Source organism: Colobus angolensis, unplaced genomic scaffold (genome assembly GCF_000951035.1).
Source record: "Colobus angolensis palliatus isolate OR3802 unplaced genomic scaffold, Cang.pa_1.0 Scaffold232, whole genome shotgun sequence".
Classification (NCBI taxonomy): Eukaryota; Metazoa; Chordata; class Mammalia; order Primates; family Cercopithecidae; genus Colobus; species Colobus angolensis.
The window spans coordinates 4,351,886-4,368,068 of NW_012115511.1; the positions used below are offsets into that span (position 1 = coordinate 4,351,886).

Sequence of the window (16,183 nt, forward strand, 5' to 3'; positions counted from 1 at the left end):
CCTTTCTGTTTGTTAGTTTTCCTTCTAACAGTCAGGACCCTCAGCTGCAGGTCTGTTGGAGTTTGCTGGAGGTCCACTCCAGACCGTTTGCCTGAGTATCAGCAGTGGCTCACAACAGCAAATATTGCTGAACAGCAAATGTTGCTGCCTGATCGTTCCTCTGGAAGCTTCGTCTCAGAGGGGTACCTAGCCATGTGAGGTGTCAGTCTGCCCCTACTGTGGGGTGCCTCCCAGTTAGGCTACTCAGGGGTCAGGGACCCACTTGAGGAGGCAGTCTGTCTGTTCTCAGATCTCAAACTCCATGCTGGGAGAACCACTACTCTCTTCAAAGCTGTCAGACAGGGACATTTAAGTCTGCAGAGGTTTCTGCTGCCTTTTGTTCAGCTATGACCTGCCCCCAGAGGTAGAGTCTACAGAGGCAGGCAGGCCTCCTTGAGCTGCATTGGGTTCCACCCAGTTCCAGCTACCCGACCACTTTGTTTACCTACTCAAGCCTCAGCAGTGGTGGGCGCCCCTCCCCTAGGCTCATTGCCACCTTGCGGTTTGATCTCAGACTGCTGTCCTAGCAATGAATGAGGCTCCATGGGCATGGGACCCTCCGAGCCAGGCGCAGGATATAATCTCCTGCTGTGCCATTTGGAAAAGCACAGTATTAGGTTAGGAGTGACCTGATTTTCCAGGTGCCATCTGTCACAGCTTCCCTTGGTTAGGAAAGGGAATTCCCTGACCCCTTGCGCTTCCCAGGTAAGGCAATGCCTCGCCGTGCTTCGGCTCACGCTCGGTTGGCTGCACCCACTGTCCTGCACCCACTGTCCCACAAGCACCAGTGAGATGAACCTGGTACCTCAGTTGGAAATGCAGAAATCACCCATCTTCTGCGGTCCTCACGCTGGGACCTGTAGACTGGAGCTGTTCCTATTCGGCCATCTTGGAACCCCCATGTATGTCTTTATAGTAAAGTTATACTGGGAACTTTTTAGCATTGTCTCTGGTGTCTGTGCAAGAAAGAGGTTCCATTTTGTTTTATTGTTCATTTGTTTGTTTGTTTTTAGAAATAAAATCACAGATAGGGCCTTTAAAAAAGAATTAGTTGAGACCTATTTAATGTCTTAGAATACTGCTTATCATGTTACATTTCCATGTACACTTGAAAAGAATTTATATTCTGCTATTGTTGGACAGATGTTATAAGTATAAATTAGGTCAAATTTAGTCATAGTGTTATCTAAATCTTTTATACCATTGCTCATTTTCTCTCCATTTGTTCTTTCAATTATTGAAAGAGGAACATTGAAGTCTTTCCTATAAAAGTGTGTGTGCTTTTTAATTTTTTTTTTTTTTTTTTACAGCTCTCTTGGTTTTTGCTTTATGTTGAAGCTGTGTAATTGAGTGCATAAATGTTTAGGCAATGATCCTCTTTATCCATGATAATATTCTTTGATTTGAAATCTACTTTTTTATTGTTAATGTAATTATTACAGCTTTTTTTTGTTAGATTGGCATGGTGTATCCTTTATATCCTTTTACTTTGAACCTATTTGTGTCTACATATTTCAAATTAGTTTCTTCTGTACAGTATCTAGTTGGGTCTTGCTTTTCTGTATAATTAGATAATCTATGCCTTTTAATTGCATGATTTAGACCATTTTCATTTAAGGTTATTATTCATTTGATGAAGTTTAACTCTAGCACATTGATCACTTGTTTTCCATTTTCTCCCTGCTCATTTAACCTTCTTGTTCTGCTTTCTTTTGTATTAATTGAACATTTTTATTATTATCTTTAATTTTCTTTATTTGCTTATTAGCTATAACATTGTTTTGTCATTTTAGTGGTTACTTTAGGGTTTTGGTATACATTTTAATTTATCACAGTCTAACTTTCAATTATATAAAGTCATTTAAGGTACAATATAAAAATCTAATAATAATGTACTCTCATTTCCCCACTTCTGTTTTTGTGCAATTTTTTTCATGGGTTTTATTTTATCTACATCATAAACTTCACATTACTTTGTTATGATTTTTGTATAAGCAGCCAATTATCTTTTTAAAAGATTTAAATAATAAAAACTCACATATAGTTACCTAGGCAGTTAGTATTTCTGGTTTTCCTCCTTTATGTAGACGCATATTTCTGTTATCATTTTCCCTTGCCTAAAAGATATCTTTCACATCAGTTGTAGTGTGTATATAAGGGTGATGTGTTCTTCCTGATTTTGTTTGTCTGAAAATCTTCATTGAATTTTTATTTTAAAAAGTATTATCAAGAGGCATAGAATTCTAAGTTGACAGTTTCTTTTTCTTAGCCCTTTCCTCACTGTCTTTTAGCTTCATTATTTCTGGTGAGAAATCTACTGCTACCTTCATGTTGTTCCTCTGTCAGTGAAATGTCTTCTTTTCTCTGGTTCTTTTTATGAATTTGTCTTTAACACTGATTAGAAAGTTACGTTATGATTGGCCCACATGTGCTGCATGTGTCTCATTCTTTTCGGACTAGCAGCTACACAAGGCTGTACTTTTCATGGTGAATGGCAGGAATGCAAACCAACCAACCAACTATGAAAGCACATTTCCAACCTTTGTTTGCATTACATTAACTAATATCCATTAGCTAAAGCATGACATATGGTCAACCCCACATAAGGGTTGGGGAAGTAAAATCCATCTATCAAGAAGCTGTGGCAAGGCTAGGCATACAGATTATGCTCAAATTGCACATCTGCACTGGAAGAGGTCCAGTACCTTGCTAATAAACTTAGATGTCCCAAGTAGAAGACACCTCATGAAACATAGCACAGATTATTACAATTGGCAATATTTTCCTATTGGAAGATTTTTCCCCACTGTGGTTTCCACAGCTGGTCTCCTTTCTTAGGAGCACATTCTAAGTCACTCCTTGTAGATTTCTGATGATAAAGCAGTACTCATGATCAAGTTCCCAAAAAGCTAAGAATGTTGAGACCATACCATATGTACTCTAATTGTGATGAAGGTGTACAGGATTCATTTGTCTTGTTAAGGAAAATTATACTTTACTGTGTTTCAACATGTAGTGACAGAGTTGTGAGTACATTCCTGCCCTTTTAAGAAAGAATACTACATAAGCAGGCAAAATGCTTTTGCTATTTTTGTAGCTTTACCAGAATATTCTTTGACATGAATACCTTAAGGGATAATTCTCAAGATTAAGAGGGCAAAGCTAAGTAGAAGCTGAGTCTGAAAAAACCAGCTACGTATTTTGAAGGCAGTGAAGTTGGCATTATGGATATTTGATGACAGTAATTTTATGTATTCACATGTTGTGTTAGTCCCTTTTCACACTGCTAGAAAGAATTACCTGAGACTGGGTCATTTATAAAGAAAAAGGTTTATTTAACTCACAGTTCCGCATGACTGGGGAGGCCTCCAGAAACTTTCAATCATGGCAGAAGGTGAAAGGGAAGCAGGTGAAAGGCAGAAGGTTAAACGGTGGCAGGAGAGAGACAGCAAGGGGGGAAGTGCCACACTTTAAAACCATCACCTCTCACAAGAACTCACTCACTATTGTGAGAACAACATCAGGGAAACTACCCCCTTGGTCCAGTCCCCTCCCACCAGGTCCCTCCCTTCACTCCTGGGGATTACAATTTGAGATGACATTTGGGTGGGGACACAGAGCCAAACCATAATCACATGTACGCATTGTTGCTAATGGTAATCAATGACATTAGCTTCCATTTCCATTTTGAGTATTTCCTAGCTATTATGTACCTATGCATTTATCGTCTTTATTACTCATGGTAATCCTATTAGGTCTTATTAATCCCATTTTATTCACGAAGAAACCGAGGCTCCAAAAAGCTCAATTAATTGGCCAGGGAGAGACAGCTAGCAAGTGGTAAAATTGGGGTATAAACACAGATTGATCTCAATCAAAGTCTGAGCATAGCCCATTATAGTCTGATGCCTCATTTCATCCTTCATCTCTAAATTCCCATTTGAGCTTCCTTAAGGGGATTCATTCGGCTTAAAGGGAAATAATGAATATATTCACATGACCTAAAATTTTATGGAGAACTTGCAGAACTTTGAGAATTCCTCTGCGGATTCTTGGGGTTCCTAATTGAAAAACTTGGGTCTGGGGCATCATTGGCAGCCTGGCAGGCCTTGGAGTCAGAGGTACCAACTGCAGTCTTACCTCTGCTGCATGGCAGCTGGGGGCCATGACAACAGATCACCATTCAGCCAATTCTATTCATTCTCCCAAATGGGGAATTGCTGCCATCTCTCCCTCATTTTTCTGTAAGGATTATATTTGAAAAGGCAAGTACAATGCAGTTTGGAGAACATGGCAAGATAAATGCTTTAAAGGCAATAAAGTGTTGTCAACATTAGACTGCACCAAAGCGTGTTGTTAACTTGAGGTAATGTCCATATGTGTAAAGTTCTTCCAAGTAGAATACATTTACTAAATTTTAAATATATAATTTATACCAACATAAAAGTTGGGGAAAAACAAAGCTTATGCAGATTTTGAATAGGAAATCGGTTGATAGTTTTGTGATTGCAATTAGTAAAGAAAGTAGAGCTCTCAGAAGAGCATTATCCTTGTGAAATTTTTTTAAAAGTATATATGGGGAGTTACTATGCTGCAAAATAGAAAACACAAGGCTAATAGCATGATGTATTAGCAGCTTTCTTCTGCAATGAGTACGGATATGCTAAGGAAAGTATTTAGGTTATACCACTTCACTGTTCTTTCTTTATTTATTTTTTATTTTTGGGAGGGAATGGAGCCTCGGTCCGTCACCCATGCTAGAATGCAGTGGCAAGATCTCAGCTCACTGCGACATTCGCCTCCCAGGTTCAAGTGATTCTCCTGCCTTAGCCTCCCAAGTAGCTGGGACTATAGGCATGCACCACCATGCCCAACTAATTTTTCTTTTGTCTTTTCTTTTCTATTTTTTTTGTTTTTGCATTTTTACTAGAGACAGGGTTTCACCATGTTAGCCAGGATGGTCTTGATCTCTTGACCTCCTGATCCCCCCACCTTGGCCTCCCAAAGTGCTGGGATTACAGGCGTGAGCCACTTGTCTGGCCCTCACGTTTCATACATTTCTCAGTTTTTAGTGTCCGTGATGAATATTAATTAAAATAACTCCTGTTCTTCAAAAATCTGTCTCCAAAAATCTGTTTTTATGTAATACTTTACCCATTGGTTTGACATTTCAATTTCTAGGCAACAGAGTTTTTTTTTTTAAATAATTTTATATTGAATGCTAAACACATATAATTTAAATTTTATGGAAACTGACACCAACTCCCTTTTCTGTGTTATACTTTATGGGACTTTGTCTTAGCCTGGCCCTTTACTGTGTGACTTAAGCCTGGGTTATGCCGATTTCAAGCCCACATTGTTTTCATGTGTTATGATACCAGAAATAAATGAACAAATGATAATGTTTAGTATTATAGATTTTTTTTTATTATCAGAGCAGGACTTTTGTCCTGTGTCTTATTTGGCTTACCTTCTTTCTAATTCAAAAATATTATTAATGGGAGCTCATTTTGCAGCAAATGTTGGGAGGCATGGCTGTCTCCTCTCTCCCTCCCATTCACCCTCACTCATACACATACACAATTGAAACTAACAATACTATGGATGAAGACTGGATCAAGTGATTACCAAATCAAGGGATAGGGTGCCAATGAGGGAAGGAGGCAGTTGGGATGTGGTCACAGTGGCACCTTCTTTTTAAAATTTTAGCTTCCCAGAAGAACATCAGCAGTATTGCTGTAGTAAGTCCAGATCTTGACCCATTTTATCGATTGGGTTATCTGTAATTTCTTGATCTGAGTTCTCTGAGCTGACAGAAGAGACTCCTTGCATCTTGGTACATTAGGATACATCCTTGGAACATTCTCTTTGTTGACTGGACTTGGAGCTAGACAAAGGACAAGAGCTAGAGCCTGGAATACATTCCAGGGCAACTTAGGTTATACTTGGCCAGAGTTAGTTATTTCCTTCTCACTGTGTTTAGCTGAGTGACTGGGCGCATATTGGTGAGCCACCATGATTATAAAAGTGTGTTTTGGGGATACCCAATAATAATATTAGAGAGAGTGTACATGGGCTATATCATGGTCTTATCAGATTCAAGCTAATACATGTTTTGTTTTGTTTTGTTGTTTTTTTTAACAGAACGAAGTCCCTGAGGTGAAGAAAGAGGAGACTTTGCTGGATCTGGACTTCGATCCTTTCAAGCCCGAGGTGACACCTGCAGGTTCTGCTGGAGTAACCCACTCACCCATGTCTCAGGTATCAGGTGCTTTTTGGATGTTTGGAGATATTTCATAAACCTCAATAATTCAGTGTGGTAAACAATGATCCCTATATCTTTCATGACTACTATCTATTTTTACTTTTGGTTGACAGATATTTCCTAATAGGAAAGAGGGGTAGAAAGGGGACCTTATTGATATCAGTTATTCTAAGCCTCCCATGCCATCAGCTTTCTCTACCCATAGAGCTGGCATAACCATATATTCCTGTTTTCTCTCCCAGAGTAATTGCTACCAGTGTCTACTTTGCACTCAGAACTGTTCAGGTTTACAGGATACATTTTATAGATTCCCTGGATGAAGCTCTTTCTTTTGGCTTTGAGTTTACTCTTCTTGCTGTTTTCTCTACTTCCCTTCCTCATACTTTGCAAGTTAAGGTGTGTTTGCAATGACCATGAGAGCATGGCCCAGCAGAAGCCGTTTTCAGTGTTGATAGTTCTGAACTTGATGATGCTGTGTTCATCCTCCACATTGGAGAAGCTCCCCTCCTGTGATCGTGATTATGGTTTGATGGAGATTTGCCTTCCTTCCCCAAGCCTTTTTGCTCACCACTCTCTCCCTCTCCACATTTCTTCCTTTCTGATAGTTACTGTCATTACATTCTCTGTCAGAGGATACTGGTGGTAGATGCTGTAATGACCTGTGGGTAGGTCCTCTGGAATATAGTTAGTTTACAGCTCTCTATGCTAATAGAAGGAAGTTAACTCAAAATTTGACAAAACAGAAACCGTTTATATGAGTACTTTGCGAATGTTTGTAGCCCCACATTTGAATTTAGGCAAAACCAAAGTTGCTAGAGTGTGCTTCAAATGAATTAGTGGAAGAGTATTGCAACATTCACCCTAGGAATTGAGACCTAGCTTGATTCCCTGGTCTTGAAGCCTTCTTGGTATATCACACTAAACTACTAGGGAATAAATAGCTCAATATGAACCCCAATAAATAAGGATTATGTCTATTCCATGCTTTATTCTAGAATGTGATTGGACTTCTAAAGGCCTTCCTGTTGTAAAATATGAACAATAAATGTCTGAAGTGTTAATAAAGTAGGAAATTAATAGTCTAGACACTAGCTTTAAAGATGCTGTACAAAAAAAAAAATAAATCTCTTAGGTGAATGTTCCAGGAAGCCTCCTGTATTAACTCTCTTCTAGAAGATTCATGATGTGCATTATGAATATTAAAGACTGAGAATACTAAAGACTGAAAAGTTCTGCAGTTAAAAAAAACTGTTTATGTTTGTTTAACTTAGAGTTTCCCAAATTTGTTTGAACACAGAAATTTATGTTAACTACACTTTTCTTAATATTCATTGGAATGTTCTCTAAAACAATATTTTGAGAAGTATTGTCAGCAAGTTTGAGGATTCCACTTTGGTGACCAAGAAAAGTACAAAGTGAATGTACATATAATTGAATATACTTCCTTCTCAGAGCTCTTTCATTGTATAGACAGCCGGCAGAATTCACGGGATTTTCTCTGCCTTACTCTCCGTGCTTTTTTTTTTTTTTTGAGGCAGAGTCTTACTCTATCACCCAGGCTGGAGTGCAGCCATGCGATCTTGGCTCACTGGAAGCTTTGCCTCTTGGGTTCACGTCATTCTCCTGCCTCAGCCTCCTGAGTAGCTGGGACTACAGGTGTCCACCACCACACCTGGCTAATTTTTTGTATTTTTAGTAGAGATGGGTTTTCACCATGTTTGCCAGGATGGTCTCGATCTCCTGACCTCGTGGTCCACCTGCCTTGGCCTCCCAAAGTGCTGGGATTACAGGCGTGAGCCACCATGCCTGGCCCATGCTTCACTTCTTTTGTGGCAGAAGCAAAGTTTCTGCAGTGGATGCTGGAATGATTAGTGGGTGAGATTTCATAGCATTTCTGTCTACAAGTTTGAATCAGGAGAGAAACCTCTTTCATGTTAATTCATGATTACATAATCCATAAATCATGAAACTGTGTGTGGCCTCATGACTAAGAGATTCTTCAAAATTAAACAAAAATGACCTTGGTTTAATCTTCAAAATCTTAGTTCTGAAGGACATACATCACCGCAGCGAGGGCAAGCTGTGTGTGTCCCTGTGCTCTTCCTCAGGGCCAGGTAACAAAACCCTCTAGGCTCCTGGTGGCCATAACTGAGTCATTACACTATAGTTGTCCTACAATCCAGCTTTGATCATACCTCTCCTCTCTTGCTAAGAACAAAAGTCTTGACTGAATGACAAACAAAGCACGGCACTGTTAGGTCTGCTTGGTTTCTTTCCTCTTCACTCAAAATGACCTCCTTTACTCATCACCTGACCCCATGTTTTCAAGTGATGTTCTTGCTGCTAGCAGAACACCTCATCTTGTGATCTCTGCAGTATCTGTGCACACTAACGCATCCTTTCATGATCCTGAGGATTGATAAACATGACATTTCACATTTCCTGCCTTCCTTTTAAAGAAAATACTGCTGATGTGTGCATGATGCAGAGACATGTACTAGCTTTTATGATCTTTGATTCTTAAGGAGCTATGAAGCAATGAAATGCGAATCATCTAGATAATCAGAAAACATATATTAGATCCATGTACAGAAAATTGTGGCTTTCCATGGAGCTGTTGTCTCCTGTCTTAGTCGTCCTACAAGAAGATGCTAAGCAAGAGACCAGGCAGGCTGCATGGAGATAGAGGCAAGGCGGGCAGTGCAGAGCGGTTAGAATGGGTCCCAACCAGGTGGGTGGATATCAGTTAGAACTCAGGGCCTGCTTTCTATAATACAGAACCCAAATGAGGCCTCTGCAATCTCAACTGGAAACCATCATATTTTTAAGGTGGGAATGCCAGGCTCTCTAGTTTGCTGTTCACATTTAGTGATTCAAAATAAGTACATAAACATGGATCCATTCTAATCACAAAGACATGGGCATAATGGGATGTGGCTTTACCTGCAATTCTCAATCATAAAGGAAATAAGAAAGAGAAATCTTCCCTACTCCCCTCACCCATAGTGGAAGTCATTTGAACCATCTGGCCTCACTCCCCAGGATTCATAAGCTTTATAATTAAAATAGCAGTAGTAAGTGTAATTCATTCATGTCTTAGGGGGTGCTCTGCCAATTTGTATGATTACCAATTCATTGAGCAGTGTGTTATCATCTAATTTAACATATTGAAGAACTATTTTTCTGGGGCTCATTTACCATCAAACTGGTCATCCTATATCCTCTCGAATGAGATGGGAAGGAAATAGCATTAGCAGTGATTAGGGCCTGCGTTTCCTCAAAAATGTGATAAGCTCTAAAATTTGGATACCTTGTTTAGTTCATTTTAATGAGGTGTGTGTGTGTGTGTGTGTATTAAACTAACCTCATTCATGTTTCAGATATAGTTTTCTACTCACATAGTGAAGGGTGAGATTGATTAGACCTGTGCTATCCAAAGCTAAATGCCATTCAAGCTTATATTAAGTATAATAAAATAATGTAAAATTTAAAATGTGCTTTTGTTACCCTAGCACATTTCAAGTGCTCAATAGCCACATGTGACCGGGGCTACCATACTGGATAAGTACAGATATGGATCATTTCCATCACCAAAAAAATTCTGTTGGACAGTGCTGTACAAAATGCTTTAAAAATGCTTATAATTTCAAGAACTTTTGTCACGTCAGCATTTTTTTATGTTTTGGATTTGTATAACTAACAATATTTTTGTTTATTTGCTTTCAGACATTGCCCTGGGACCTATGGACGGTAAGTCACTAATAACTCTGTTTTCATGTATCTTGATCCCCAGAAATTTGGAAACCTTGTTATATTTTATTTCATTTGCAACAGAAAGAAGACTCATACAATTTAATGATGATGTAGTCCCCTAGGATGGTCATTAGGCCACTGAAAGTCTTGAGCATTATGAGAACCTGAAGATGATGGTGAAGGAAGAGTACAGTGGACCAGATTCCTAGATGAATAATGGTCAATAATTTGAATAATGGTCAATAAATTGGCCCTTTGTTTCTTTCTGTGGTGGTTGATGGCAAAAGGAGCTATTGTAGTGAAGGACATACACACTTAAATAGAAGACAAGGAAAGTGTGAATGAGAAAATGGGAGAGATGGGCTACTTAGCACATGGAATCATTTTTTAAAAATTATTATATTTAATGCAGCTTGAGTTAATAAAAACTTGAGCTTTACAGCCAGATGGCCCTAGATTTTAGTCCAAACTCTTCTACTTATAACCTTGAGACTTTGGGCAATTTCTAAAACTCTCTAAGCATCATTTTTTCTCATTTGTAAAATAAGGGTAACAATGCCTACCTCAGAAGGCTGTGTGAGGTTTAAATAAGATAATTGTAGAGTATGTAGCCTGGTATCTGGTATGTGTCAATAAAAGGTAGATATTATTATTGATGTTTATTCAGCTAATCTGATGTGTAAGGATAACTACTCCATAATTTAGACTTGGGAAAGTGTCACAAACAGAGCTTTGTGGTGGTCTCATTGGTGCTGTGAAATTAGCTGACTGGTCACACACCTCTACAGCCTCATATCCCTTGTAGCAGGGTCTTTGTTTTAGAAAAGGCCTGGTGATGTGGTCTTAAGAACCCAACTTAACTTGTATGTTTTCTTCTTTTATAGTGAGACAAAAAAAGGAAAGTTTGATAGATCTAGCTATTCCTGGGCAATGCCACTTCTGGATTGACTTTGCCACTTTCTTTCTCCCTTTAAAACAAAAAGATGTCTGTCGCTTCTTTCTGCAGTTGCAGGGCTTATACTGCAGTCTTTAAGATCCTTGGATCATCAAGGAAGGTGCTCAAGAAGAGAGATTAAAAATGTTGATTGAAACCACCAATGACTAAGTTATATCTTTTCTAGTGAAAAGTTTTACTCATATATTCACAAAAAGGCATGCATGGATTGATGCTCAAGTCATTTGAATTCTAACTTCAACTCTGTGTTAATTTTCTTGGAGATTAAAAAGACAATGCTTTTTTGTTATTCCAATATTTATATCTTTAGTGAAACTGTAACACATTTTCCTTCCCTAGCTGGGAGGGTATGGAGAGGGTGAAGGTATCGTCTAGAAACAGCTTTTGAACATTTCAGAGGACAAACTTGCTAGGAATGGTACCAATAACAAGAATGCAAAACAACAACTTTCTGAACATAATTGCTCACAGCTATTAATCATCTCAACTTTGCAAGATTTTTTTGTTATGTGGAGAAAATTGCTGCTAATTTGGAGGAATGACATCAAGAGAACTCTCCAGGCAGTCAGACTGGTTAATATCAGACCATTCTCCATCTAAACATCCACCTCAAAGACAGAGCCAAGTATAGGATGAGTTTGGGGAGTATTTTCTTCTGATACTGTGTCAGAGTGTGTGCTACTGTGTAATTTCTTGACCTCTAGTGCTTGATCTTATTCCCATGTTCTCAAACTTGCTTATGTGTTTGAAACTTTACATTTCAGAGTCTGCTAAAGCAGAAGTCATGTACTAGCCATAAAACATCCTTGTTGATGCTAGAAAATGACAGAGGCTTTCTTTGGGTTTTAGTTGTACCTTTTCTACAGTGGTCTTAAACAATTTTGGAACAAAAATCATTCCCATCACAAAACAAGTTGTAAAATTTGTTCCTAGGCCAGTAAAAGCTATAGCCTTCGGCAGAATGTTGACTCTAGACAGCATAGGATTTTTTTGTGTTAGTGAATTTTCTTCTCTTGCCTTATTGTTGCCATTTTCTTTACCTATACAGACAAGCGCTGATTTGGTACAGCCGGTAGGTAAATATCCAGAACATTCTGGATTTTTTTGGTATTTGATATGCATTACATACATAGTATATTTTCTAGAATGAACTGTTTCCCCATGGCATTGCTAGTCATAGATTTAAACCTTAAGCCAATGAATGTAATCACTTTCCAATTTGGTTTTACTAGTGCTACCTGCCTGAAGAGCTTTGTGTTTCTCATCAAATCTTACCATGATCTGTTTCATCTTTTGTTTTTGTTTTTGTTTTTTTTTCCTTTGCTCTTCTGCATACTTTAAAGACTGACTCTTCAGAAAGTCTTTCCTTGTGTAACCTGATCATGGAGGAAACTCCAGACAGTGGGTTGGCCGAAGAAATTCAAAGATCTCAAAATGATATAGGTGCATTTACTTGGGGCCCTGACACTAGTACAGACAGGGTCAGCCAGGAAATTACCTCAGGTGGGTTTGGAGAAGACTCTGCATGTCTCTCCGAAGCAGAGCAAGCCATAAGATTATCCACCAGGCTGCTTTCATCTGCTGACTGGCCCACTGTAGCTGAACAGGGTGAGCATGCCCCGGGGCCAGCCTTTCCAGGTGGAAATGAACAACTGCCCCCAAAGCCTGCACCCGAGGTTGGAGTTACCTTTGCTCCTTGTGTGGAGATGAAGCAGCCGTATGACCCACTTGACTCAGACATGCCAGCCATGGACACAGCTGGCCTGTTCAAAGAAAGTCATGAAGATGTGAAGAAGTCAGATGAAGAGGAAGAGAAACAGAAGATAGAAGATTCTCTGTGGGCAGGTGTGGAGACGTGTCAAAAGGTAGACACTGGAGCTATTGATATCAAGACACTAGAAGGTACAGAGGAATTTGAAGAGAAAGCATGTGAAAGGACAGGAAACAGAGTGGTAGATCTTCTTAATACCATAGGAAAGGAAGTGCATAAGACCTTAAAAATTAATGAAGTGGAAACTAGAAAAGGTGTAAGAGCAGGGTATAAGGAAAGTACAAACACCAATGAAAATTATTTTGAGAAAACTGACCTATTAGAAAAGGACATGGAAAGAGGAGATATGGCAAAAGAACTTAGTGACAGAGACCAAGGGCTACATGATGGAATTCAAAAGGTAATCAAAAATTGTGAGATGATAGAAGGCTTTGGAGCCAAACCTGCCAATCACCCAGATATCTTGAATCTATCTCTCCAGACCTACTCTGTATCTAATATTAAAGATGGCAGCCCTGAGGGATGGGATTTCACTAGAAAAGACATAAAGAAAAATGCAGTAGACACTCCTAACCATGATATGATATATTACCCAGCACAAGACAGTACAGATGCTGAAGAAACTCAGTGTGAGACTGTGTTAAATGCTTTTGTAGGTGACAGGGATAAAAATCAGGCTGTTTTATCAATAAAACTTGAAGTAGAAGCTCAGTCTAGGACTGACCTTAATTATTCTCTGGGAAGTGATGCAAACAGAAGAGGTTTATGTTCATGTAAGGCAGAAAGTTCACTAATAGAAGGGTCTGAAAGAACAGTAACTGAGAACTGTAGTCATACTGTTAACTTGCCAAGAATCGCAGAGATAGACTCTTGGGGAACAGATCCAGGTCAAATCTGGCAACCAAGCTTGGATTCAGCATTGAATAATTTGGATATAACAGAATTCTCTGGTATACCAGATGACCAAGCAAGTGGATTTGCCAGTTGTCTGGATTCTATTAACCATGGGCCTATCAGAGATACAGAAGGCTTAGATAATAGCTGGACACATTTAGATGTAGTTGAGCACAAGGAAGAACTGGAGGTGGACTTACTAGCAGGTGTATGTAGGAAACAAGCCATTGCTAGCTGCTGGGAACAAAGCCAGGAGATAGCAAGACCATTGATTTTGGGGACCTCCCGGAATGCTAGCACTGAGAGTTCTGCTAGTTCCCGAGACCAGGACATCAACAACTCAGATTTATCTGAAGATGAAATTGCTAACCAGAGATATGGATTGTTGTACCAAGAAATAGAGGCTGACAAAGACGAGGTACTTACCCTGGTCTGTAGCATAGACTAGCCAAAAACTTCTGTAGGTTCTGTTTTTCCTCATGTCTCTCACCTACTTCATTATCCATCACTATCTTCTAGGAGGCCTAATCTCTCTAACAGATTGTCATGTACGTCTTGAAATCTGTGCAAACCAAACACAAATAGGTTGACCAAAAAAAAAAAAAAAAAATGCAGCAGCATCAACAACAACAAAAAACCCAACAACATAGGCACACACACACACAAAGCAGAATGATTGTGTTGGGAATTAATGAGAGTCTATGTTACCATCTCATTTTCTGAGTTGATTTCTCCCTACTTTCACTTTTACTATGCAGGAACTAAAAATGTGCTAAACCAAGAGCAGCACAGACTAATTTACTGTTCCTAAAATGGTTCTGCTCCAATAAGAACACATGAAATGTTTCAACCCAGGCCCACTGAAACTGTAAAATATCATAATTGCTGTTCATCAAAATGATGCATTGTAGAAACACTGGAAAAGCTTCTTCCAGATTCTATCAATGGCCTGAAAACAAGCAACATAACTCCTAGTGGCCTTTTTCCGGAATCATCTTCTCATAGAGAAAGTGGGTTTGGGTCGGCACCAAGCAGTAATGCAGCAGCAATCATTGTAAAATTAACCTTTCTTTTTTTGTCAGCCTATTTAAAATCATGCAGTGTGGCCTTTTGCATTTCCTAAGTTATTTCATGCACAGCAACCTTTTGTATGATTTTAAAACTTGTGGTAGTCTTTACTTTCCAACTTGTCTACTGGATATTTACTGGTCCTACAAAAATGGTAATAAAAAAATAACACAATCTGATTTTCGTTTCTGTTTAGGCTTCTGGTGGTTCATTTAATGGATTCACACAGGTAAGGAATCTATTTTCTTACAAGATCCATCTGCTGGGCATGATGCACATGTTTTTCAATGTGGTTTGGTTCTCTGTGCCACTAATATAGCATAATGATTAAGAATGTCAGCACAAAATTGGACCCCACTACTTACAAACTGAGTAATGGAAACAGAATAGTAGCAACAATATATGATTATTGTGAAGATTAAATGAGATATGCAACAGAGTGTTTAGCCCAGCAGGCTAGCACACACTAAGTTCTCCCTGACTTTAGGTTAGCTTTTATTAATATGATTAGCTATACCATGGTCTTCTACCTTCTACTGATTCCTCTACTAGAAATGAGAAGTTGTTCTGATCTGAGAGATCCACTGGATTCAGCTGTTCTAAAGAAGAGCTAGGATTGTTTTGAACTAATGAGATGGATCTTTAGAAAATGTGAGAGGGTTTTAGGAGCTTCCTTGTAGAGATTCCTATAGGAACCACACTGCACAGAGCCTTGCCTCTTCAGCAGTGCTCCAGGAAGGAGCTGTTGGAAGATCAGAAACCATATGCTGGTTGTGTCCAATAAGGCAGTATTTTCCTTGGGAGTCTGTGAAAGAGAAACCACAAGATGAACTGTCCCATTAGGACAGTGTATGTGTATGTCCCAACAGGTAGGCAGGTGTAACATATGTAAAAGGCTGGCCACGTGGCTCTCAGGCGTCTGGATCAGTTCTGACAATCTCTTCAATGGAGACCTCAAACAGGCTCGTCTGTGATGCCTGCTTTGTCTCAGAATGTCAGATGTGAACAGTTTCTAATAATTTAGCACTTAGAATTCTCTAAATACATATTCATAATATATTCATAAATAGAATTCTCTATTTAAAGGTTTCATTATTTTTCCATGTTACCTATAAAAAGATAAAAACCCACTGATATTCCCACATCCAAATACAGATGCACACAAACACAAAGAGAGATGTTAATGCATCTCTTCCATCTTCAGATAATTCTTTTGAAAGGTTATCATAGGCATTGTCATCAATTTCTCATTCTTTTCAGGTTTGTATTTCTATCAGAGTTACGAATGCACATAATTTTAAAAGTAACAACTTTTATAAGGGCTTTTATTTTAAAACTTCAGACCATCATACACTCCCTTCATTTCCTGTTTCTTAGAGGTGAATAATTTCACTTCCTTCAACAAATTCTCTGTTTCTGCCCTATATGTGTGCATGGG

General features: G+C 38.9%; 1 protein-coding gene across 3 annotated transcripts in view; it reads left to right on the forward strand.

Annotated features, from left to right (window-relative positions):
• Positions 1-16,183, forward strand: part of AMPH (amphiphysin) — a 248,808-nt gene that overhangs the window by 188,369 nt on the left and 44,256 nt on the right. For 2 of the 3 annotated variants that reach the window (XM_011944512.1, XM_011944514.1), the window contains exons 12-15: positions 6,184-6,300; positions 10,031-10,054; positions 12,061-12,084; positions 14,942-14,974. In XM_011944512.1, the coding sequence (XP_011799902.1) occupies positions 6,184-6,300; positions 10,031-10,054; positions 12,061-12,084; positions 14,942-14,974 (198 nt within the window). Of the gene's footprint in view, positions 1-6,183; positions 6,301-10,030; positions 10,055-12,060; positions 12,085-12,355; positions 12,878-14,941; positions 14,975-16,183 lie in introns of all 3 variants that reach the window. The other variant, XM_011944511.1, reaches the window with a different exon arrangement.